The following is a 27101-nucleotide window of genomic DNA, read 5'->3' as shown; positions in this document are numbered from 1 at the left end:
CCCTTCCTTTCCCCCCTTGAGAAAGTAGGCAGTCTGATAGAGTTTATACATGTGTAATCATTCTCATCTATTTCTAAAGTACATCTTCCCTCCTAGCTCTGTCTCTCCTTCATGTGTTGTCTTCCCTTATTAGAATGGAAACTATTTGAGAGCAGGGTCTGTCTTGCTTGTATTTGTATCCTCCAGTGGTACATTAGTACTTAGTACAGTACCTGGTACATAAATACTAAGCACTTAATGATTTTTTTTCCCCTGTCAGTCTGCCAGAAATTAGGTTTAGACCAACTTCTTACATTATATACCTCAAACTTTAAATGGATGTTCAGTCTGAATATTAAAAGTCATACCATAACAAAATTAGAAGAGAATCAGATCACATACCTTTCACAGCTAGGACAGGGGAAAATTCTTAACCGAATAAAGGGTAGGGAAGAAGGGGGAGAATAGAGATCACAAAAAGTGATTTAGAAAACTTCAGTTACATGACATTAAAAACATTAAAAAATATTTTTGTGTGAGCAGAATTAAAGAAACTAAAATATTACTGGAATAACAGGGATGTTGTTATTTGGGGGAAGCATCTTTGTATTCAGTATCTCAGAGAAAGGCCTGATACCCAGCATGTATGTGTATAGGAACTAACAAAAATTAGGATGAAACATTCCCCAGTGAATAAGTGGTCAAATGATGGCAACAAATAGTTCACAAAAGAAGAATTGCATATGACTAACAATCAGTAGGAAAGATAGCCCCAAATTACTAATAATACAAATGCAAATTAAAACAATACTTCATACCTAGCTAATTGGGAACTGCGTTGGAGAAGTTGTGGAAAGGGAGGCACACTGCACTGTTGATAGAGCTGTGAATTGTACTAATCATTCTGAAAAGCAATTTGGAATTATGCTAATAAGAAAGCCACTAAAATACCTCTTCAAATTGACTCAGAAATCCCATTGCTAGGAATATTCTCCAAGGGGGTAAATAATTAAAAAAAGAAGAGCTCATATACACCAAAATATTTATAGCCCCACTTTTTGTAGCAGTAAAGAACAGAGAAACAAAGTAGTTGCTCATCAACTAGGAAATGACAGAATAAACTATAGTACTTGAATGCTATGGAGCATTATTGTACCATAAGAAATAAAGAAATGAAGAATACAGAGAAGCCTTGGCAAAATTTTCTATATTTATATTGTTTATTTTATTTATTATATTTATATATGATTCAAAATGAAGTAAGCTGGGCCAGGAAAATAATATAGATTATCCACTATAAATGGAAAGAATGTTCTTACAGACAAAAAATAATAATAATAATGAACCTGAAAACTTTCATTTTAATGATCAAATTTGGTCCCAAAAAAGACTCATAGATTTTTTTTTTGGAGGGAGTTGGGGTTAAGTTTCTTCTCCAAGAGCACACAGCTCATATCTGAGGCTGGATGTGAACTCGGGTCCTCCTGACTCCAAGGCTGGTGCTCTCTATTCACTGTGCCACCTAGCTGCCCTGACTCATAGATTCTTAAAGGTTCTGCTAGTAAAGCACAATCTCTAGCAGTTTGTATTAAGCAGGAAAGGCTTTAGGTATTGGCTTGGTATCTGTCAAAAACCAGCGTCTTTGGAGAGGCTGTGTCTTAGAAGTGTGTGGTGGGGTGATTACTGTATCTTTTTAGGAAAAAAAAAACTGCACTTTGACTCAGCAATAGCACTTCTAGGACTGTGTCCCAAAGAGATGATACAAATGGGAAAAGGACCTACACATACAAAAATATTTCTTTTCTGTGGTGGCAAAGAATTGGAAATTGAGAGAATGCCCATCAATTGGGAAATGGCTGAACAAGTTGTGGTATATGAATGTAATGGAATACTATTGTGCTATAAGAAATGATGAGCAGGCAAACTTCAGAAGAACCTGGAAAGACTTGTATGGACTGATGCTGAGTGAAGTGATCAGAACCAGAGGAGAATGTTGTACACAGTAACAGCTGCATTGTGCAATGACTAACTTTGATAGACTTAGCTCTTCTCAGCAATGCAAGATCTAAGACATTTCCAAAAGTCTCATGATGAAAAATGTTTTCCACATCCAGAGAAAGAACTATGGAGTTTGAATGTAGATTAAAGCATACTATTTGCTCTTTTTTTCTTCTTTTTTTTCTTTTTTTGTTTTTTTCTTGTGGTTCCTCCTGTTGGTTGTAATTCATCCTTACAACATGACTAATAAGAAAATATGTTTAATAAGAATGTATGTGTAGAGGGGGCGGAGCCAAGATGGCAGAGTGAAAGCAGTGACTTGCTTGAGCTCTCCCCCAAACCTTTCCAAATACTCATAAAAAATGGCTCTAAACAAATTCTGAAGCAGCAGAACCCACAAAAAGACAGAGTGAAACAAATTTCCAGCCCAAGACAACCTGGGTGATTGATCAGAAAGGTGTATCATGCCAGGCTGGGAGCGCAGCACGGCGTGGGCGCTCAGGCCGCAGCAAACCTGGAGCAGGCCTTAGAGGACTGAATTGTGGGCAGCTGTGGAGGTTTCCAGACTCCTCAATCCACGAATGCCAAAGACAACTTAGAAGGTCAGTGGGAAAAGTCTGTTTCTGTCAGTGGTCAGAGAGGAAGGCAGGGTTTCAGCTCCATTCCCCAAGAGCATGGCCAGGGCAGGTGGGGGGGGGGGCAGCTGCTTCCCAAGCTTCCGGCCCACAGACTGAGGCGGAATCCAGTGGCTGATCAGAGAGGGACTGCAGGGATCTCTTTGCCAGTGCTGAGGCAGGAATCTCTTGCTTTGCCCGTGTGTGGATCTGGGTCACAGTTCTGGGCAGCAGTGCTGGGGTGAGGAGGAGCACTGGCGTGGTGGAGCTTGTAGTGGCTGTGGAGAGGAATCCCTCCTCACAGTTATGGGACAGAAAGGAATACTTGTGGTCACAGGCCAGGAAAGGAGTAAACACCTCACCCCTTATACCACCTTGGAAGAACTGAAAATTTACAGGTCCCTACAAGTATCTCTGAAAACAGCTACACAAACCCCTGAAGCTTGGGACAGTACACTCTCCACATTGGAAGTAGACTCTTACCTTAACAAAGAGTTTAAAACTCAAGTAATTGGCCAGGATCATGAGCAAGCAGCGCAAAAAGAGTCAGACTATATTATCTTACTTTGGTGAAAAAGATCAAAATATACAACCAGAAGAAGACAACAAAATCAAAGCTCCTACATCCAAAGCCTCCAAGAAAAATATGAATCAGTCCCAGGCCTTGGAAGAGCTCAAAAGGGATTTTGAGAAGCAAGTAAGGGAAGTAGAGGAAAAACTGGGAAGAGAAATGAGAGTGATGCAAGAAAATCATGAAAAACAAGTCAACAGCTTGCTAAAGGAGACCCAAAAAAATACTGAAGAAAATAACACCTTAAAAATAGCCTACCCAAATGGCAAAAGAGGTCCAAAAAGCCAATGAGGAGAAAAATGCCCTAAAAAAAAAATTGGCCAAATGGAAAAGGAAGTCCAAAAGATTACTGAAGAAAATACTTCCTTAAAAATTAGAATAGAGCAATTGGAAGACAGTGACTTTATGAGAAATCAAGACACTGTAAAACAAATCCAAAAGAATGAAAAATTAGAAAACAATGTGAAATATCTCATTGGAAAAACAACTGACCTGGAAAATAGATCCAGGAGAGAGAATTTAAAAATTATTGGACTATCTGAAAGCCATGATCAAAAAAAGAGCCTAGACATCATCTTTCAAGAAATTATCAAGGAAAACTGCCCTGATATATTAGAACCAGAGGGCAAAATAGAAATTGAAAGAATCCACAGATCTCCTCCTGAAAGAGATCCCCAAAGGAAAACTCCTAGGAATATTGTAGCCAAATTCCAGAGTTCCCAGGTCAAGGAGAAAATATTACAAGCTGCCAGAAGGAAACAATTCAAGTACTGTGGAAACACAATCAGGATAACACAAGGTTTAGCAGCTTATACATTAAAGGACCGCAGGGCATGGAATATAATATTCCGGAGGGCAAAGGAGATAGGATTACAACCAAGAATCACCTACCCAGCAAAACTGAGTCTAATCCTTCAGGGGAAAAAATGGTTATTCAGTGAAATAGAGGACTTTCAAGCATTCCTGATGAAAAGACCAGAGCTAAACAGAAAATTTGACTTTCAAATACAGGACTCCAGTGGAACATGAAGAGGTAAACAGGAAAGAGAAATCATAAGAGACTTATTAAGATTGAACTGTTTACATTCCTGCATGGAAAGATGATATTTGTAACTCATGAGAACTTTGTCAGTATTAGGGTAGTTGAAGGAAATAAATTGTATGTATGTATAGATAGATAGATAGAGGACACAGGGTGAGTTGAAGATTAAGGGGCCTTATCTGAAGAATCTGAAGAATAAAATTAAGGGATGACAAAGGATGATACTGGAAGAAGAAAGGGAGAGGTAGAATGGGGTAAATTATCTCACAAGAAAAAAGCAGAAAAGTCTCTCACAGTGGAGGGGAGACAGGGGAAGGTGAGAGGGAATGAGTGAATCTTATTCTCATAGGATTTGGCTTAAGGAGAGAATAACATACACATTCAATTGAGTATGGAAAGCTATCTTACCCTACAGGAAAATAGGGGGAGAAGGGGACAAGAGAGCACGGAGATGATAGAGAGGAGGGCAGATTGGGAAAGAGGGTAATCAGAAGCAAATACTTTTGAGGAGGGACAGGGTCAAAAGAAAGAATAGAATAAATGGGAGGTCAGGATAGGATTAAGGGAAATAGAGTTAGCTTTTTCACATGTCTACTAAGGAAGTGTTTTGCATAACTGCACATGTACAACCTATATTGAGTTGCTTGCCTTTTCAATGAGGGTGGGTGGGGAGGAGGAAGAGGAGAAAATTTGGAACTCAAAGTTTTAAAAACACATGTTTTAAAAAAAATGTTTTCACATGCTACTGGGAAATAAGAAATACAGGAAATGGGGTACAGAAGTCTATCCTGCTGTACAGGAAAATAGAAGGGGAAGGGGATAAGAGAAGGGAGGGGGGAGAGATAGAAGAGAAGGCAGACCAGAGGAAGGGATATTCAGAATGCATGCCATCTTGGGGTGGGGGGGGAGGGGTGAGAAATTTGGAACTCAAAACTTGTGGAAGTGAATATTGAAAACTAAAAATAAATAAATTTATATAAAATTTTTTAAAAAAAGAACTACTGTGATAAATTTAATATATAATTAAAAACAAAAAATAGAAATAAGAATCAAATCATATAAAATTTTTAAAAACTTAAAAAAAAATGTATATGTAGAGCCTGTATCAGATTGTATGCCATCTTAGGGAGGGAGGTGACAAAGGAGGGGGAGAAAATTTAAAATGCAAAACAGTATGAAAGTGATTGTTGAAAACTAAAAATAAATTAATTTTTAAAAAGAAAAAACCATATGCAGTTAAATCTTAATGTTCATCCTAATGTATCAGAAAATGAGGTTTTCTAGATAACCAGTAAATATTTTTCATTTCAACCTTTGTTGATGATTTCCTTGAAATTAATCAAACTTAAGCCTTATTACATATAATCTAGTGAGCCTGTTCAGTGATTTCAGAGTAAACATTCTAAATTTTATTTCCCACTTTACAGTAATAGTTGATAGATATTTTAAGCACCTTTTGCTCCCTTTTCTACCACTGTAATTGTGTTAGGTGGAAGGGAACCTGCACAGGGCTAAGTGTTGTTTCTCATTTTTACATACTTAATAGTATACTGCAGCTAGAAAACGAAAACATTCATTCCCTGGTGGCCAGTCTTCTGGTGATGAACCAGGTATGTCCATGATTAACTAGGCATGGTCATTTAGGCACAGGCACACAGTCTGTCCCTGGTATTGGGATTTAGTGGTTCCATCTTACTTGGACTCTGCTAGAATTTAAGCACAGCCTACAGGGAATCCAAGTTTGCTTCAGTAATACAACAAAGCATGGAAGAAAGACTTTTAAGTAGTGCATAGAAGGTGTAGGAAGTTGGAATAAAATATCTGTACCAATCCTGCAGCATTTTCTGGGAGCTCTGTTTTTATTTGGGCTGTTTATTGAATATTCAGTATTGTGTGTTTTCTTGTCTTCCTTCCCAGAATCTGAAGTTTAAAAAAAAAAAAAAACTAAATTCTTTGGGAGTTTGAGGAATTGATCTCAGCTGTTTATGTTTTTACCTTACCCTTTTGTAAGAGATTATGCTAAATTTTTGTTCCATTGTGATTTTATTTATATTACTAGATATTTGATTAAGCTTTTCTTGATTTGTGTCCTAATGTTTAGCATTTGGTAGAGAAAGGCTTTTAAAATTTCTTGCAAAATCTAAAATCTAGTTAAATTGGGAGACACTGTGTTAGCTGTAACAGAGAAATGATAGAAATGAAAAACAGTCTCTGCCCTAAAGTAAATCATTTTCTGCTGGCAGATACAGGATATGCACAGGTTAAATATAAGATAATTTGCAAAGAAAGAAAGCACTAACAATTGGAGTGATCAAGAAAGGCTTTACAAATAGTTTGACTTTAATTTAAAGAACTTTCATTAATTTTGACTGATGTGTCTGTAGCCTATAGATAGGGCAACAGCCACATGTTAATTTAATGTTTGGCAAAAAATACCATTTGACTATAATCCTAGTCTAATATGTTATTTGATATCAGATAACTGTTGAAGTTGTAACCAAGAAAAATAGGATAACAAAATTAACCTAGATTGAAATTTGGTCAAGAAACTGAGGTTACATACTGTTTCACAATTCTTACAGACTTGTTTGTTACCTTATTTTTCTCCCCTCAGCCCTAAAAAAAAAAATGGAGATTTTCCTTTAATGTTAATTCTTTGACCTTTAAGTATGTGGTAGAGTTTTTGTGTTTTCATTGCTGCTTTCTGTTGAACTGTGTTTCAGGTATATTTAAAGGCTCCAATGATTCTAAATGGAGTTTGTGTTATCTGGAAAGGCTGGATTGATCTACAGAGACTGGATGGTATGGGTTGCTTGGAATTTGATGAAGAACGAGCCCAGGTAGGGTCTTTTCAGACCTAGCCAGAAGTTGATTGTTATTGTTATGTTTATTTTAAATTTTGTTCTTATGACTTCAGTCTCAACATAATGGTATAATGGGGGAAAAAACACTGTACTTGGAGACACCTAGAATTGAACTGTAGCACTGATATAGTTGTTATGTGACCATCTGCAAGCGTATTAACCACTCTCTAAACCTCAGTTTAGTTTCCTTATCTATAAAATGGAGATAATATTTGCCCTACCCTCTTCACAAGATAATTCATTATAGGGATAGCACTTTGTAAACTTAGGAGTACCATGTAAAGGTGAGTAATTATTTTATTATTACTTTGCAAAACCCTAAAATGTTGTACAAATGTGTGGTATTGTTTGGCTTGTGCCATGTTCAGTGGTATAAACATTAAAAGTTTTTATTTTTATCTGAACTGATCAAAATAAGGAAGAACAAATACACACACATACACACACACACACGTACAGAAAGACCTTTCAGCAAACCGGGATATAGGAGAGGAAAGGGGGCAGGGGTTGGGGGGGGCGATTAGAGAAAGAAGAGATTAAGGGAGAGATTAGTCCTAAGCAAAACAAGCTGAAAAAGTGTACAAAAATATTTATAACTTTTTTGAGGTGGCAAGGGATGGGAATCTGAGAAAATGACCATAAAGTGGGGAATGGCTGAATGAATTATGATATATAAATGTGATGGAATACTGTTATGCTGGACTCTTATCAGCATAATGACCAGCCAGGTTTTTCGGAAGATTAATGATAAAAAATAATACCTCCTGATAGCAAGGTAAAGGACTTAAAATGTAGAATGAGACAGTTAATATGGGGAGAAAGGGAATGTGGACAATGGAAATTTGTTTTAATTAACTATACATGTTTGTAATGTTTTCTTTTCTCCTTGTTTTCTCATTTGGGGAGGAGGGATTAGAGCGAGGGGAGAAAGCAGATCTTAGCTGATCAAAATGGATAAAATATTTTTTAAAAAATAAAATAAATGGGGGGGGACAGCTGGGTGGTGCAGTAGATAGAGCATCAACCCTGGAGACAGGAGGACCTGAGTTCAAATCTGCACTCAGACCAGATACTTGACACCTACTAGGTGTGTGACCCTGGGAGAGTCACTTAACCCCAGTTGCCCAGCAAAAAAAATAAAAATAATGAAATAAATGAAGTTTTTAGACCCCAGTTCTGGTCTGAGTCTGCTTATTTGCTTTGTAATCTTAAAAAAATTAAAATCTTTAAAAAAATATTAAAATGGACAATTTAATATTTTCATGTCTTCTGTATCTGCCTCAGTACTATTCTCCATGTGAGAAACTTCCTATCAAAAATAAAACTAATTTTTAAAAACTGGTGAAATCCTTAAGGTTTTATCTATTTAATATTTCCACAAGAATAATTAGCCATATCTGCATTCTTCTTAAAAAAAAATACACAATAATTGTTCTTTATGATTTAATAGTGATGAATTTAAAGAAAGATGACATTTTATGTAGCTATAAAAAATGTAGTTCAGATTTTTAATTATATGCAAAAAATACAGCCATTTGTATCTGTCATCCCTTAGGTAGAAGACACTTAATCAAACAAGAATGATCAGATAAATTAAGATGATAATGCAAAGTCACTAATTATGCAGTGCAAACATTTATTGTGCTTGTTTTGTCCCAAACATGGTAGAGGTCAGGAGAGAGCAAAATTTAGATAGAGAGAATGCCTTGAGTTTATCCCTTAAGAAGAAAAGGTATTTCATTGAGCATTAGAGCCTAAGCACAGCTCAGGGTATTTCCAAGATTTGCTCCATATTCAAGTGGAGCTGTGCTATATGTGGGTAGATGGGCCCTGTAACAATGTAGATTGAAACCGATCCATACCTGCCCACACTGTGTGTGCTCTCACAAAATTTCATCCCATGCTGGGAGTTCGTCCTCAGTTTTTCTTGATGTTACGGGGATACTAGTGGAACAGTCAGCTTTGTCTGACAGTTATCTGCCCTTCTGTCCTGTGGGCAGCCTATCCTTTTGTTTTACTCACATAATTCTTTGATTTCAAATTTCAGCCCTTGCAATTTGAAATTATAAGAACATGTGTGTATGTGGTCATTTAAAATTTCTAAGGTCTTTAGCAAATTTGCAGGCTATAAAATAAGCCCATATAAATCATCAGCATTTCTATATATTACCAACAAAACCCAACAGCACTGAGATAGAAAGAGAAATTCCATTTAAAGTTACTATAGAACACAATTACAAAACACTTTGCACACAAATAAAGATCTAAATAATTGGAAAAACGTCAGTTGCTTATGGGTAGGCTGAGTTAATATAATAAAAAATGACAATTCTACCTAAGCTAATTTACTTATTCAGTGCCATACCAATCAAACTACCAAAAAATTATTTTATAGAGCTAGAAAAAATAATAACAAGATTCATTTGGAATAACAAAAGGTCCAGAATATCAAGGGAACTAATGAAAAAAAATGCTAGGGAAGGTGGCTTGGCCGTTCCCAGATCTTAAATTGTATTATAAAGCAGCAATCATCAAAACTACTTGGTACTGGCTGAAAAATAGAGTGGTGGATCAGTGGAATCGGTTAGGTATGCAAGACACAGTAGTCAATGACTATAGTAATCTACTATTTGATAAACCCAAAGACCCCAGCTTCTGGGATAAGAACTCACTATTTGACAAAAACTGCTGAGAAAACTGGAAAATGGTATGGCAGAAACTAGGCATAGACCAAAATCTTACACCATATACCAAAATAAAGTCAAAATGGGTTCATGATTTAAATATGAAGGCTGATACTGTAAGGAAACTGAGAGAGCAAGGAATAGTTTACCTATCAGATTTATGGAGAACGGAAGAATTCATGACCAAACAGGAGATAGAGAACATTATGAAATGCAAAATGGATAATTTTGATTACATTAAATTGAAAAGTTTTTGCACAAACAAAGCCAATGCAACCAAGATTAGGAGGGAAGCAGAAAACTGGGAAAGAATTTTTACAAGCAGTTTCTTTGGTAAGGGCCTCATTTCTAAAATATATAGAGAACTAAGTCAAATTTATAAGAATGCAAGTCATTCCCCAGTTGATGAATGGTCAAAGGTTGTGAACAGGCAGTTTTCCGATGAAAAAATTAAAGCCATCTATAGTCATATAAAAAAATGCTCTAAATCACTGTTGATTAGAGAGATGCAGATTGAAACAGCTCTGAGGTACCACCTCACACCTACCTGATTGGCTAATATGATAAAAAAGGGAAAAGATAAATGTTGAAGAAGATGTGGGAAAATTGGAACACTAATGCATTGTTTGTTGAGTTGTGAAATGATCTAACCATTTTGGAACTATGCCCAAAGGGCTATAAAAATGTGCATACCCTTTGACCCAGCAATAGCATTTCTAGGGCAGTATCTCAAAGACATCATACAAATGGGAAAAGGATCCACATGTACGAAAATATTTATAGCAGCTCTTTCTGTGGTGGCAAAGAATTCGAAATTTAAAAAAAAAAATTTTCAAAGGAATTGGAAATTGAGGGGATGCCCATCAGTTGGGGAATGACTGAACAAGTTGTGGTATATGAATGTAATGGAATACTATTGTGCTATAAGAAATGATGAGCAGGCAAACTTCAGAAAAACCTGGAAAGACTTGTATGGACTGATGCTGAGTGAAGTGATCAAAAGTCTCATGATAAAAAATGCTTTCCACATGCAGAGAAAGAACTATGGAGTTTGAATGCAGATTGAAGCATACTATTTGCCCCTTTTTTTTCTTTTGTTTTGTTTCCTCTTTCTTGTGGTTCCTCCTGTTGGTTCTAATTCCACCTTACAACATGACTAATGTGGAAGTAGTTAATAGGAATGTATATGTAGAGCCTATATCAGAGGAGGGGGAAAAAAATTAAAACTCAAAAGTGTGTGGAAGTGATTGTTAAAAACTAAAAATAAATTAAGAAGAAAAAAGAAAAAAACAATAAAGGAGATAAGTGAATAAATAAAAAATTTTTAAAAATAAAATTTCTAAGGTTCATTCCTCACCACAAGTTAACAAGCATTAAGTACCTGCTCTGTGCTTGGCACTGTGATAAGCACTGAGGAGCCAAAAAAAGAGCAAAAAATCCCTGCTCTCAACAAGCCAACATCCTAATGGAAGAGACAACATGCAAAAGCTGTGTGCAAACAAGATAGATACAAGATATACTGGAGAAAATATCAGGAGGAAGGCATTAATATTAAGCAATATTAAGCTGTATAATGAGAGGTCTTACAAAAGGTGGAATTTTAGCTGAGACTTCAAGGAAGCCAGGTGTAGCAGGGGTGAGGGAAAACCAGTGAAAATACAGACTTGAGAAATTAGGCTTAGACATATTTTATCATCCATTCTAAATGGACATGTCACCTTAATACTAAAGATCATACATTTAAAAAATTAGAAGAGAAGCAGCTCTTACAGCTGTGGATAGTAGATACTTCCTTAACCAAACAAGGACTAGAGGTGCTTAGAAAAGATTAGATAGATAGCTTTGATTATGTGAAACTGAAAGGCTTCTGTGCAAACAAAATTAATGGACCTAGAATAAGAAGGGAAGCATTAAATTTCTCTGATAAGGATTTGGTTTCCAAGATATATAAACAAGTGACAGATTTATATGAAACCAAAAGCCATTCCCCAATAGATAAGTGGTCAAAGGATATGAACAAAGAATTTTTAAATGAAGAATTACATACTATTAACCACCACATGAATGAATACTCTAAATCACTAATAAGAAAAATGCAGATCAACACAAGCCTAAGGTTTCACCTCATACCCTGCAAATTGGCAAATATAACAAAAGATGGAAGTAATAATGTTAGAGAAGATAGGCACACTAGTATATTGTTGGTGAATCAGTAGGACCATTTAGAATTATGCAAGTAAAGTGACTAAAATGCCTATGTACCCTTTGACCCAGAAAAAACTCCCGTTACTGGGCTTATAGCATACAAGGAGGCCATTCATAAGAACAAGTGCTCATAGACATGGAAATATTTATAGGTGCACTTCTTGTGGGATAGCAAAGAATTGGAAACAAAACAGATGCCCACCAATTGAGGAGTGGCTAAACCAGTTATGACACGTGAATGTAATGGACTGTGACTGTGCATTCTTATATTTGTAAGAAATGACAGATTTTGACAAATAAAGAGAAGTAGGGAAAGATCCACATGAACTAATGCAGAGCAAAGTCAGTGAAACCAAGAAGACAATGTACATTCGATGACTACAATGATGAAAATGGAAAGCACAACCAAAAAAAGCAAAAATGAATCATAAAACAGAATTAAAAAGAACAAGCACAGCTCACAAGAAGAGATGAGGAGACATTCCCACCCCACCACAGGTGTTGCTCATTGCATTTGTTCTTAGCTTTTGTCAGTGCATCAGCCAGGCTGATTTATTTTCTGTCTTAAAAAAAAATACTAATGGAGCAGTTAGGTGGCGCAGCTGATAGCACACCGGCCCTGGAGTCAAGAGGACTCAACTTCAATATATAATTTATTTCATGGGATGGCTTTCTGGGAGGAGCAGGGGAGAAATGCTAGAGGAAACTATGGTAATATAAAACAATACATCAATAAAACTTTTTTTTTAAAAGAAAATGCATAGACTTGAGATCATAAAAAAGGGGAAAAGGACCTACCTGCACCAAATTTTTATAGCAGCTCTTTTTGTGGTGGCAAAAATTTGGAAATTGAGGGGTTGCCCATCAAATGGGGAATAGCTAAACAAGTTGTGGTATATGAACATAATAGAGTATTGTCATGCTATAAGAAATGATGAGCAGGCAGATTTCAGAAAAACCTGGAAAGACTTGCATGAACTGATGTAAAGTGAAAATGAGCAGAAACAGCGGAACATTGTACACAGTAACAGCAACATTGTGGGATGATCAGATGGATGACTTAGCTCTTCTCAGCAATATAGTGATCCAAGACAGTTCCAAAGGACTCTAAAAAATGCTACTCACATCCAGATAAAGAACCTATAGACTCTGCATTGAGATCGAAGCATACGATTTTCACGTTTTGTATGTGTGTTGTTTTTTTTTCTTTTGGTCTGTTTCTTCTTTCACAACATGACTAATGTGGGAAATATGTTTTACATGATTACCCATATATAATCTATCTCAAATTACTTACCGTTTTAGGAAGAGGAGGGAGGGGAGGAAGGAAGGAAGAAAAATTTAGAACTCAAAATTTTGTAAAAATGATTGAGAAAAAATACTATTTTAAAAAAGAAAAGAAAATGCATAGACTTGAGGGACAGAGTATCTTTTTTAAGAACAAGCGAGGTGGACAGTGTCACTGGATGTTAGAGTATATGGAGGGAGGGTAAGGTGTAAGAGGACTGCAAAAGTAGGAAGGGGCCAAGCCATGAAGGGCTTTAAAAGTCAAACAAAGGGTTTTAGAAGTGTTAGGGAATCACTGGAGTTTATTATTAAATAGAGGTGGTAACATCAGACCTGCACTTTAGGAAGATCATTTTAATAGCTGAATAGTGGATGGACTCAAATGGGAAACATTTAAGGCAGGGAGACCAACCATCAAGCTATTACAATAGTTCAGGTGTGCAGTGGTGAGAGCCTACAGCAGAGTGATGGTGGTGTCAGAGGAGAGAAGGAATCATATTCAAGAAATGTTGTGAAGGTAAAATTAACAGTCCTTGGCAACAGATTGAATATAGGGAGTGAGAAAGTGAGGAGGTAAAGATGATACCTAGGTTGGGAAACTAGGACAATGATGGTTCACTTGACAGTAATAGGGGAAGCAGGAAGAGGGGAAGGGAGAAAAGATAATGACTTAGGGGAGAAAGAGAATGAGTTCAGGGTTGGATATGTTGAGTTTAAGACTTCTACAAGGCATCTAGTTTGAGGTGTCCAGTAGACAGTTGGAGATGTAAGACAGGAGAGCAAGAAGAGAGAATTGGGCTGGATAAGTAGATAAGAGAACAGCCTCATGAGATAAGTAGCATGAGTATTATTTCCATTTTATGGATAAGAGACCAAGTTCCAAAAGGTTACACGATCATACAACTAGTAATTAACTCAGACAGTATTTGCACCTAGATGTCCTGAGTTCACCCCTGACATCCTGCCACTCGTGTAGAAGCATGAATATGCAAAGTTTTAAAAACTAGCATAAACTTAATCTACAAGCACTGGCATTTGGAGAAACAGTCTTTCATTTTGTGTATCGAAGGAAATGGTGACAAGTAAACCTGTCATTAAAATTAATGTCGACCATTCACTGTAAATCAAAGGAAGACCCCTCATTTCATTTCTTTTTCTGACAGCAGGAGGATGCCTTGGCCCAGCAGGCCTTTGAAGAGGCTCGGAGAAGGACACGTGAATTTGAAGATAGAGACAGGTCTCATAGGGAGGAAATGGAGGTGAGAGTTTCACAGCTGCTGGCAGTAACTGGTTAGTACTTTACCCCAAACTCCCAGGGAGGGTTTGTAATGTTTGTTTGATAATGTATCAAAGAATTATTGGGGAATTATGTTGGGGTTTTTTTTTCTTTTAGTTTTAGAAAGTGTTTTTTTTAACTCTGATTTTGAATTTAATTAAATCCTAAACCTGAATGCATGATATGCTGAAAGAAAATATATAAATTTAAGATTTGAATTAAGTGAAATCTGGTACTTTATCTCATTGTTATTTGTCTTTGTCAGTGAAAAATCTTTGTCTGCAACATATTGTGTCTTTTCCAAAATTTGTGGATTTAATGTCCACTTTACTTCAGTTATTTGAAAAAGTTATCTCTGCTTAAAATATATTTTTAGATTAGCATAGAACCATTGGGCAACAGTACTGTACTTTACTTTGTTCATCTTGTTTTTTGAAGATGCTTTAGGGGAAAAAAAAACCGTGGCATAATAAAAAGAGCAAAGCCTTAGAGCCTGAGGGGGTCTCTACTGCTTACTGCCTGTTTGACCATGGGCGAGTCATTTTCTCTCTCTTAACCTCTGTTTCATCTCTTGTAAATTGAAGGGGTTGGACAAGATGATCTCTCAGGTCTCTTCAGAATCATTTGTATTATTCTGTTTGTTAATTTGTTACAGAAATGTTTAGTGCTTAGCTTCTGAGAGAATAGATTTGCCAACCACTACTTTGGATTTTGTTTATCATATACATTTGTAACTCTATGCAGATTCCAAACATGAATATCTACTTTTACAAGATGTATAAGAGGTGACAATTTATTTTACAAAAAGATTTTTCATTTTACAAAGAAAAGTCTCAATTTCAGAAGAGATTGAGTTCTTTTTCCTGTTATATTTAAATTTCATTTATATAAACTTATCAAGAATACATTTGTAGTATAAATAAGGTAGATTTGTGTTTAAAATGTATTAAATAACTAATATTTGAAATTAGCCTAAATATATACCATTTTTATGACTGACAAGCAAACAAATCAAAAGGGCATATAATATATTGTGTGATGTCCCCAGGCAATTCATATTTCTACTTCTTTTTGTACCTAAGAACGTGATGTGGACAGGAAAAAGAAATGCTTTGTTATGGTTTCCTGAAAATTTTCCAGTTTTTGTGATTGGGCTTTTGGCCCTATTTTCTTTAAGTACCTGTTTCTGTAACAGTGAGCTTTCTTTCCTTTGAATTCTGAAAACATTTATTAAGCATCTGCTGAATACCAGGTACTGTGGTAGGTTCTGGGGATACACAAACAAAAACAAAACCATCCTTGTCCTAAAAAAGCTTATATTCTACTGGGAAAGAGAATGCCAGGTTATTCAAGAAGAAGCAGAGCATTGACGGCTGGGGAGGACTAGAGAAGCCTTTTTACCAAGGTTACATCTGTGCTGATCATTCTAGGAAAGCTGCAGTTAAGGATGATCAACAGGTTAGAGCCAGATTGTGGAGGGCTTTAAATGAAAGGAACTAGTACTTTAGCTTTGTGGCAGTAAGGAGCCACTAAAACTACTTGAGAAGGGAAATGACATGATCTGACCTGTGCTGTATGGAGGATTTATTGGAGAGAAGCGACAAGCTGGGAAACGACTCCATCATCACGAATTTATTAAGGGCTTTTTATGTGCGAAGAATACGCTAAGTTCTGGGGATAAAAGTTAAAAGAGTCCCTGCTCTCAAAGTACTTCTGTTCCAATAGGGAAGCCAACATGAATACGTATACACATGACATATTAAAAATAAATGTGAATTAGTTATGGGAGAGAGGGTACCAGCAGCCAGGAGGATCAGGGCAGTTTTCATGTACAAGGTAGCATTTGACTGAGTCTTAAAGGAAGCCAGGGGAAAACTCAGAGGCAAAGGTGAGGAAGGAGAGCATTCCAGGCTTGGAGAAGATTCTGTGAAAAAGTTCAAAAACCAAAGATTGAGTGATATTTCTCTAGAACAGTGAGGAAGCCAGGCTGTCTGAATCAAAGTTTGGCAAGGGGAGCAGTGTGTAAAAAGTCTGGAGAGGTAGGAAGGGGAAAAGTTGTGAAGAGCTTTAAATGCCACACAGTTGTTCATAAGTGATCCTTAAAGCAATGAGATCAATAAGGAGGTTGCTACCAATACAATACCATGTAAATTATGATGCAGACCTGGACGAGGTGTGGCCATATACGAGTGGAAAAGAGAGGATAATGGAGATGGAATCAACAAGACTTAGCAACTGATTTAATGTGGGAGAAGAGGAAAGGAAAGATGAAGAATGAATCCAAGCTTCTGAACCTTCTGAAAGGATGGTACTACCCTCAGTAGAAACAATCTGTACCTCCTGTGCACCAGGCACTATGCTAGGTGCCCGGCTTAAAGAAGGAAATAAAAACCCTTCTCCTATAAGGAGCTTGCACTCAAATGGGGAAGTGCAACAAGTACATATAACTGTATAAGAGCATAAATATTAAGTGAATAAATACAAATGTATACAGAGTAACTTCGGAGGGAGAGCACAAGCAGGTGGGGAGATCAGGAAAGGTTTCATGTAGAATACAGTGTCTCAGCTGCATCTTAAATATAGAAAGGGACTCTGAAGGAGGGGTAAGGAAGGAGTGAATTCTAGGCATAAGGTACAGCCATTGCAAAGGCACTGAATCAAGAAATAGAGTGCCCTGTGCTAAGAACAGAGAGAAGACTACTTGAACTGGATTGCGGTTATATCCAGACGGACATTTTTAGTGGGGAATTCCATTTTGGGTATGTTGAGTTTGCAGGAGCCATGGGGTGTCTAGGTAGAGATTACTAGGAGGTAGTTGGTTGATAAAGGACTGGATATTGGGAGAAGGAATAGTGTTGGATATTTAGATTTGGGAATCATCTCCATAGAGATGATAGTTGAACCCATAGAAGCTAATGAGTTCACCGAAGAAGAAAGTATATCTTTTTTTTTAAGTAGTCCTAGAAGAGAGCACTAAGGAGCACCCACACTTAAGATTTAGGGATACATAAGGACTCAGCAAAGGAGTATTCAGCTAGAAGACCAAGAAGAGAACTGGGTCATGGAAACAAGGAAAGAAAATATCAGAATCCCTGAGTGGCAAGGAACTTTAAAGGTCTTCTACTCCAACCCAAAAGCCTTCTAGTCCAACCCACAGAGGAATCCCTTCTAAAATATGCCTGACAGATGGTCCTAGAACCGTTGCTTGGAAATTTCCAGTAAGAGGTAACTCATTACCTCAAGTAGCTTTTTCTACTTTTGGATAGCCTAATTGTTAGGAAGTTTTCCGTTAATGTCGGGCATAAATTGGTATCTTCTCAACTTTCATTCATTGCTCTTTTTTCTGTCTTTTGGGATCAAAGGGAGAAAGTCCTTGAGCTCCATATTTGGATTTCAAAAGTGAGTTCAGTTTTTGACTCTACTACCAACCACCTGGGTGGCCATGGACATGTTATTTCTCTTTCCTTGGCCTCAGTTTCAAGTATAAAATGAGGGGGTTGGATTAGATGACATCTTAAAGCCTCTTATAGCTCTAAATCTGTGTATGATCCTAAACTAATTCCTCTTCGCCCTTCAGATATTTGAGACAGCTGTCATTTCTCTCCATAAGTCTTCTCCATGCTGCACATGCCCAGTTTTGGGTTTTTTTGGTTGTTTTTTTTTTTCCCAGCAGATCCTTAAGTGGCATGAACTCAAGATTCTTTCCATCCTGGTAACCCTTCTCTAGATGTTCTGGTTTATCAGTGCCCTTCCTAAATGTGTCTCTCAAATCAGCATAGTACACCAAATATGGTCTAATGTAGCAAAATTACAGAATCACTATAACTCCTCTATTCCTAGATATTGTGCTTTTCTAGATGTAAAATAAGATTACATTAACTTTCTTGGCTACCATATCATACTGTGACTAATTGAACTTGCAGTCCAACAAAATCCCCAGTTCCTTTTCAAATGAACTGCTGATTTATCCACACATCCTACACTTAGAACGTTGATTTTTAAAATCCAGATTAAGACTTTATTTTCTTCCAGATCCAGGAATTCAGCAATGTTTAATCCATGACTTAGAACCAGAGCTCTGGGTTTGTAAAGATTAGGTTTAATCTTGGGGAAAGTGTCTCTTAAAAAATCTCCGCTTTGCTCTTGCACCCACCAAAGGTCTTTTCTCTGAGAATTAAATTTATACCATATGTATAATAGGACCCTACCAAAAAGGTAAAAGCTCAGCAAAAACTCAGACTAAAAATACATAGGATATAGTACAAACTTTACGTCGCCCAACAAAACACAGAGTACTAATACCCAAGTCCATATAGTAAAAACATCACTCCTTCCTCTCCAGTAAGTCACATCTTCCCCAGGGACCTGTTCACACATCTAGACTTGCAATATTGTTGTAGAGTTGACCCTTTGCCACAAGGGAAAAGTACTTGGGAAGAACAGAATCAACTCCCTTCCCTCTAGTGAGCCTAACTTCCCCAGGGACCTATGGGGACTCAACAGCAGTACTTTGTGATTAAGGGCCCCCTCTGAAAGGAGAAAACACTTAGGGTCGCTTCTGAGCTTTCTTAGTCCAATAATTTACAGTATTAATGAAGGGCAAAGTCTGGGTATGCTCTTTCACATAATGACTGTCTCTTATTCTTCCTTGACTATAGCTCCTGCTTTATCCAAGAATTGCTGTCATCTCTATAGCCACATGGTTTCTCTTAGGGATATGTGGTTCTTCCTCTCCTAGGGTCCCATGGTTCCTTGTAGTAGCCCAGCAGACATGTGTATTTCCCTTCCAGGGGAACCAGGAGTCTGAGGACCCCATGTTCTCTGGTTCTCTGTGTCCCCTGATTTCGTGTCTATTCTCTTACAAAGTCCAATTCTTGAGGATATGGCTCCCAGTATATGATGACTTGGACATTTTTAGTGTGGTATCAGTGGCAAAGAGTGCTCAGAAGTGTATTCATATCCCATCAATGCCAGAAAAAATTCTTGAATGTAGTATCAGTATCAGTATGGGTGCTTATATCTTCCACTGGGAGACATTTTCATGTGGAAACAAAGGCCTATCTTTAAACATGGTTCATCATGATCAGGTGTCTCCTGGTCATGCGCTCTACAATTGTCAAAAGCTGCAGAAAAGTCAAGGAGAAAAGGCCTTTCAATTTAGAAGCTTGGGTGTTTGATAACCTTGAAGAGTAGAGTGTTAATTACTTGATGATATGATAAACTAAATTTTTTGTTATTTTGCTAATTAAATGTATATCCAACCCCCCCAAAAAAAACCTGCCATCATCATTGCAGTCTGTCCTTTTTTGAACACCAGAAATGTAATAAGTAATCTGAAGTTAACTAAATTAGGCATATATGGATAATATATTGATGACTTTGTAAAATTATCATTTGTTGACTTGAGGAAAAAAACCACTAAGTGCATGCACATAGATGGGGGAAATGGATGAACAAACTATGGTATGTGAACAATGGAATGTTATTGTGCACTAAGAAATTATAATATGATATATTCATAGAAACCTAGGAAGGTTTTATGAACTGAGAGAGAGTAAAATAAGTGGACTCAGAAGAATGCTATCTATGCACAATGACAAGATCACCAAAAAGAAACTGCCATTCTTAATGTCCTTATTTCTTCATAGGGCACCACCATCCCTCCAGTCACTCAGATTCACAACCTCTAAGAGTTATAGTCTTCATTATCCCTCATCCCCTTTGTCTAATCATTTGCTATTATCAGTTTCACTTCCACAACAACCCAAATTCATCAGTTAAACTCAATTTAATAAACATTTTTTAATCACCTACTCTGTGCTGGGCTGTTTGTTCTTCATTTTGTTTTTTGTTTTGTTTTGGTTTAGTTTTTTAGGCAATTGGGGTTAAGTGACTTGCCTAGGTCACACACCTAGTAAGTGTCAAGTGTTTGGTCTAAGGTCAGATTTGAACTCAGGTTCTCCTGACTTCAGGGACGGTGCTGTATCCACTGCGCCACCTAGCTGCCCCTCTTAAGTAAATTTTTGATGTCAGCTTGTTTTCACACCATTTTGTCAGAATACTGATTCTGAGTGTATTACTACTTCACCCTATGGTTGCTTCCCAGGAGTAAGCAAAATTAAAATGTAGTACAAGTTGTTGTTTTATTTTTAATTTGAGAATTCTAGTTAAGATTTGCCTTCGTGGGCAGGCACATAATACTGAAAGGATCATTAGAGATTGTCTACTCTTTTTATAGATGAAGTTAGGGCCCAGAGGACAGTGCTTTTCCCAAGGTCCACAGTAGTCTAGTGCCTGAGCCAGAGCCTAGAACCCATGTCTCCTGACTATAGGCACTCTGTGCTTTCCTGCTGTGCCACACTCTGCTTCAAAGGATGATTTGTGACCACACTACCCACAGAGATGCACTAGCAAATAATAACTGCCTAGGAACCCTATAAGAGAAACTGGGATTATTTTGCCTGTAAAAGAGAATGCTGAAGAGATTTAATAAGGTCTAAGTAGGTGGTCCCTTGTTGCCTGGTTAGAGGGAGGGGCAAAGCAGCAATAGGAATGGCAACAGTCTTACTCAGAGTCTGAGATGGCCCTGATAAGAGTTACTTAGATACTGGGGAAAGAAGCTTTGAGCTTATCAAATTAATGAGTTTGGGGAAGCATCATGGCAATTGGGCAGAGGAGTCAGGAAGATGGAGTGAATTCCACCAAAGACACTGACTGTGTAAGTCATTTCACCTCGTATGCAAAATAGGGATAATAATAAGCCTACGCTTCTGGATTGTTGCAAGGATCAAATGAGATCATGTATGTCAAAAACCTTAAAGTGTCTATGTCAGCTGTTAGTCCTGCCTGTCTGTGTTTTTACTGATCTAAGACAGATCATTTAGAATTCATACACTTAAGTTTCCCCTTTTACAAAATATGGAAAACATTTAATTCCTTCACTGTAAATATCAAATAGGCCATATCTATACTTCTTTTCTTCTGAATTTCTGCAGTAAATTTTCTTTACTTCTCAGAAATATCGTGAACTTAACCCTATTGGAAAACAATGACTTGACTTGGCAAATGAGGGATACTTTTCTGCAGTAGAGGGAATAAACATGATTTACTCTGGGAACCTTGGCTAAATTACTGTTAAATCATTGGCATGCAGGAAAATGATTTGCAGAGCAGTGGAATAAAAAGTCCCAGAGTTCTATTTCTGTGTACTCCTGCATTTCCACCCATACTTGGCTCCCAGTGCCCAGTAGTCTTCCAAAAGAATTAACTCCTCTGTGATAATGTTAGTTGTGAAGAGAAGAATAAAAGCTTTCCTGCCCCTGACCCTGTTGACACAGTAGAAGCTTAAGTTGCTGTCTCCTAACAAGTCTGAAATCTTCATTTTGGTTCCAGTTTTTCAGGATGCTGCTATAAAGAATTATTTCATTTTTCTGGGTCTGTCTATAATCACTTTAACCTGACTGACTTGTATAAAGAATATTTTCTCATGCCCTGGAAGACATAACGACTTAAAATATGAAAAATTTAATTCTGGTCAGTGAAAATCTTAGCTATTACATTTTCTTAATATGTATGGTTGAAATTTTGAACTTCAGTATAATAGTATCATAAGGTGCAGTATTTAGGATGTGTAATTTGGCACTTAAATTTAATTCACATAACTCAAAATCTTTTGAGAACTATATTCCATCGCCTATGGGTCAGGTTATGTGAACTTAGACTATGTCAGTGTATCAGTGTCAGTTTGATGAATACTTACAACTGAATGTTACATCCTAGAAGATGGAGAATTTAAAAAGTTTCACAGATACTTGTCCTTTCTAAGTAATTAGTGATGTTGGACTTGTAGGTTTTGAAATAGGCCTTTTTAGTATTAAAAGGTAATTCATGGCTTAAAATATCTGTTTAAAATTAGAAAGAATTTAAGACTGTAGTAATTGAAATGACTTTAATGGAGACCAGATTGTGTAGTTCAATGGGGGAAAAAAATCCTTGCAATATTCCACCACCCAGCTTCTGTCCCAGGAACAGGCGCCAGCTTTGGTCTTTGGAAACATTCATCTACTGTTGGGCAGCATATGAAAATAATCACATGTAGCTGTGTCTGTCTTCAAACATTTCTTTCCCCAGTAGAGTCTCATGCTTATCCTTCAGATCTCTATGTAGATACCTTCCCCACCATAACAAATAGGTAAAGTATCACCAAAGAATGATTCCTAGTTGAACATTTCAAGTAGACTGCTCTGAGGTATGGGGCCAGAAGATGGGAAATGGAGAAAATGCCAGAAATGATGGGTAATTGATTGTGTTTAAGGAAGGATAGTTTGAACAGCCAAAAATAAAATTATTCCAGTAGCTGTTTTTAAAGAGATGATAAGTATTTTATGTATGTTTGTATGTTTACTTTAATTGGTTTCTATACCAATCAACACTTTAAGTAAATTGATTCTGTGAAAGAACATTTATGCTATAAGATCTACTTCATCACTCAGGGACTGCTGCTAGGCAGCAGTCAGCTTTTCTATGCTTTATATTCTTTAGCTAATCCGATATTTTAGCTTAATTTTCTATATAAGGTTTGGTGGGAAAATTGCCCAAATATTCAAACGTGAGGTGCTTATAAGTGTGTACCAGAATTGGTAAAACTGAGGCAATGTGTATTCTGATGTGTGCTTATGTAAAAATGATAGCAGAGTCCCTAAAACTACTTAATATAGTGGGATTAGTGCCAGGTGATATCAGTTGTTATTACTAGAAAAGGTAACCCAAAGTTTACCACAGGAATTTAAAACTTTTCAGACTTCCCTTTTATATTTCCCAAAAGCTGGCCTAGGACATTGCAGTTCTGAAAAGAAGAATTGATAAGGACTCAGCAGAGATTGTGTTCTGATTGTAGAAATGGTGTTTTACTTCCTTTAACATACCTGAATGTGAGATAACCTAAATTTAGAGAAAGGACACTAGAAAAACATTAAACAATGCCTAATGTTGAATACCCTCAAAATTTTTAATTTTCTTATCCATAAATTCAATATAATAAAAATTATAAAGTATTTTAGATTTTTGGCAAACTTTTTTTTCAAAGTGCATACATGATTGATTTATTTCATTGCATCTGTAATCATATCAGCTAGAGAATCCCTTCACCAGTGCTTTTCAAAATCCATTCACAACATCTCGTCTGTGAGACTTTTGCTTATGTCTTTCTGAATGTCTTCCATAGTTAATGAAAAACATTTTTAGGTCACCGGTCCTCAAAGTGGGAGCCAGGTAACCCCAAGGAAACTTAGAATAACCCCAGGAATACAAAACCAGCCAGTTAAAGGGTAGGAAGAGGGAGTCACATTCCACCCTCCTTGTGTTAGCCAGTCATGGAGCTTATCTTTCCTTTGGATCCTGTCACTCCCTTCACCTATTCTTACCCAACAGTTCTTCCCTCTGCTGTCTCCAATCCAACTGTGCAAGTTCCCAGCAAGTTCTCTTCTAGATCAGGCTTCGTCTCTTTGGGATGTTACAACCTAAAATGCCCTGCCTCACCCAGCATATCCTTATTCTGCCCCCAGATCATCTCATGGCTGACTGCCCCTGGGCTGTTTGGGGCTCCTAGGCTATAGCCAAGGAGTAGAAACCACAGCACCTTTTCATTTTCTAAGGAACAGTGAGTCTCATAGGATGAATAGGCATGGATGAGTTGTGATCTAAACAGCAAGTGTCATTATCTTTCCCCAAAAACCTACCCCTCTTCCAGACTTTCCTGTTTCTCTATAAGGTATACCATCGTCCTTTTAGCCACCCAGAGTCACAGCTTGGTGTCACCCACTCACTCACCCCACATCCATATCCAGTCAGTTGCAAAATCTTGTATGCACCTCCATAAGTCTTTAGCATTTGTCCCTTTCTCTGTATCTACACAGCCTCCACCCTTAGCTTCTCTCAGTATAACTGCAGTAGCCTCCTAATTGGTCTCTCTCCTCTCTAATTCAGCCTCCACACAGATACCGTGGTGGTTTTCTTAAAAGACAAGTCAGACCATGTTATCTTTCCTCCTCAATAAATTTTAGTGACTCCCTGTTAGGACCAAATAGAAACTACTCTTTCTGGCATTCAAAACTCTTAACAACCTTTCCGTAACCTGTCTTTCTAACCCTTATACATGCCCTGGCTGCCCTCCTTGCCAGAAGTTCACTCCTTCCTCACCCCTGCTTCTTAGCGTCCTTTTTTTCCTTCAAGACTTAGCTAAAGCATCACCTTCTACATGAGGCCGTGACTGATTCCCCTAGCACCTAATGCCTTCCATCCTAAAATTACTTTGTGTTTGTTTTGTATGTAGCCCATATAGACTACTTAAATACACCCTGTTTCCCCTAACATAATGCCAGTGAGTCTATCAATGAATATTTATTTTTTTACATCTATATGGAAAACTGTTCTCTATTTAAAACACACTACCAGCATAGTAATGTCAAGAACAATTGATATCTTTGGTTAAAGTTATTTGTTGTTTTCTTATTTTTTATTTTTTCAGTTAACAAGAATTTATTTTCTCTCCCTCCCACTGACCACCCCAAAATCCCTCATAACAAATATGTAGTCAAGCAAAACAAATTCCCCTATTAGCCATATCCAAAAATGTGTGCCTAATTGTGCATATTTAATCTATCAATTCCCAATCAGGAAGTAGGAGTGTCATCCAACAAGCATTGATTAAGTACCTCCAAAGTGCCAGTCAGTGGGCTTACAAGGAGAAATAAAAAATGAAACAGTCCCTACTCACAAAGGAACGTGTTTCATACTTCATATTCCCAGTTTCTGGTTCAGGGCCTGGAATATAGTAGGCATTTAATAAGTGGAGTGACTGGTTGTTCATTGAAACTTCCAATCAAGGAAATCACAGACCCATTTTTTGTATTTGAGTATTAAGAGATTCATCTGTTTGGTTTCACTGTCTACAAACTTAGCTGAATCTCAGCTCTAAATTCATGGAACAAGCTAGTTTTAAAAAGTGTTTGAAAAAAAGCTGTAAGAAAAGATACGTAATACACTGAAAAACATTTGCAGAGTTCTAAACTAAAGTACGTATTGTAATAAAGGCAAATGTTTCACCACAGAGCATTTATTTGGCAAGTGCTACCAAAACAAATTTTTTTTAAATCTCTGAAAACTTTTATCCCCCAAAGATTACATATGCCAACATTTTCTCCGCATTGGGGTTTGTTGACTATGTCATAGCAAAATGATTTTAAAAGTTGTAGAATTTTAAAATGTTATGCCTTTTTCTTTTTTAAAAACTGTCAAATTCAGTGACCTCTTTATGACAAGTGACTATTAGTAGTATACTGTCTAGCAGATTTTTTTAATATGCATACTTATCTGTCATTTCAGGATGACATTTTGAAAAGCATTTATTGATCTTTGTTTTTAAATCCCCTTCATTTCCCAACATATACATCTTCCTCCTCCATCCAGAGAGCCTTTTCCTATAACAAAGAAGATAAGGGGTGGAAGAAGTAGTTAAGGAATACTACTAGCTAACCCCTTAATTGAGTCTGACAGTATATGCTGTGTTTCATATCCATAGTCACCCACATTTGCAAAGAAGGGAGAAAAGGGCCTTCTCATCTCTTCTTCAGGGCCAAATTTGGTCACTATAATTATTACACAGCAGTAAAGCAATCCTTTTCTACTCCCTAATTGACTCAGGATCCCACTCACCACAACAGCTTTTCCAAACCTTTTCACCTTTCCTCACATCTCCCATATATCTTACCCTCCTCCCACCCTTTCAGCTAAGAACATTGCCTCGTGTTTCACTGAAAAAAAGTGAAAGCATTTGCCAAGAGCTCCCTCTTGTCCCTTCTTCCTCATTTCACCTTATACAGATGCCTTCTGTCACTTTCTCCTCCTTCACCCCTGTCTCACTTGAAAAGGTGGCCCTTCTATATACATGAGTGTTTCTGTTCCATCCATCTTTTTCAGCAGATTGTCTCCTCTGTCATCCCCTCTCTCTCATTTAGTTTCAATTTTTCTCTGTCTACTGTGTGCTTCCCATCTGTCTACATACATGTCTCCCTCATGCTCAGAAAACCTTCCCTTGATCCATCCATCTCCACTGGCTGTTACCCCATATCTCTTCTCTCTTTTATGAAGGTCATCTACAATCGATATTTCCGCTTTATTCTAACTCTCTACAGTCTAGCATGGGGGACAGCCAGTGAAAATGCCCAGAGTTAGGAAATGGATTGTCATGTTCAAGGAATGGCAAGAGGCCAATGTAACTGGATCAAAGAGTATGTGTAAGGTGTAAGAAGACTAAAAAGGTGGGAGGGTAGGGGAGTTGAGGGACTTTGTATGCCAAATAGTATGTTTTATATTGCATCCTGGAGGTAATAGGGAGTCATTAGAATCCCTGATTCTATAGGAGGTACTCCACACACTACCACCGCCACCACTCCACTGTTGATTATCTCCAATTTATCTTATCTAAGTCTTGTTTAAATATAGTCCTTTAGGTGTTGTCTCCCCCATTAGACTATGGGCCCCTTGAGAGTAGAGACTGTCTTTGTATCTCCAAGGCTTAGCAC

The 27101-nt window shown here is 37.3% G+C and overlaps 1 protein-coding gene across 6 annotated transcripts in view; it reads left to right on the top strand.

Annotated features, from left to right (window-relative positions):
- Positions 1 to 27101, top strand: part of CBFB (core-binding factor subunit beta) — a 101221-nt gene that overhangs the window by 52694 nt on the left and 21426 nt on the right. For 3 of the 6 annotated variants that reach the window (XM_020989409.2, XM_020989404.2, XM_020989407.2), the window contains exons 4-5: positions 6928 to 7044; positions 14408 to 14534. In XM_020989409.2, the coding sequence (XP_020845068.1) occupies positions 6928 to 7044; positions 14408 to 14534 (244 nt within the window). The remainder of the gene's footprint in view (positions 1 to 6927; positions 7045 to 14407; positions 14535 to 27101) is intronic. The other 3 variants (XM_020989406.2, XM_020989408.2, XM_020989405.2) reach the window with 2 other exon arrangements.

This window comes from Phascolarctos cinereus, unplaced genomic scaffold (genome assembly GCF_003287225.1).
Source record: "Phascolarctos cinereus isolate Bilbo 61053 unplaced genomic scaffold, phaCin_HiC Scaffold_2;HRSCAF=192, whole genome shotgun sequence".
Lineage (NCBI taxonomy): Eukaryota > Metazoa > Chordata > Mammalia > Diprotodontia > Phascolarctidae > Phascolarctos > Phascolarctos cinereus.
The sequence above is the reverse complement of the archived record's forward strand: the minus strand, read 5'-3'. Positions and strand labels throughout refer to the sequence as shown.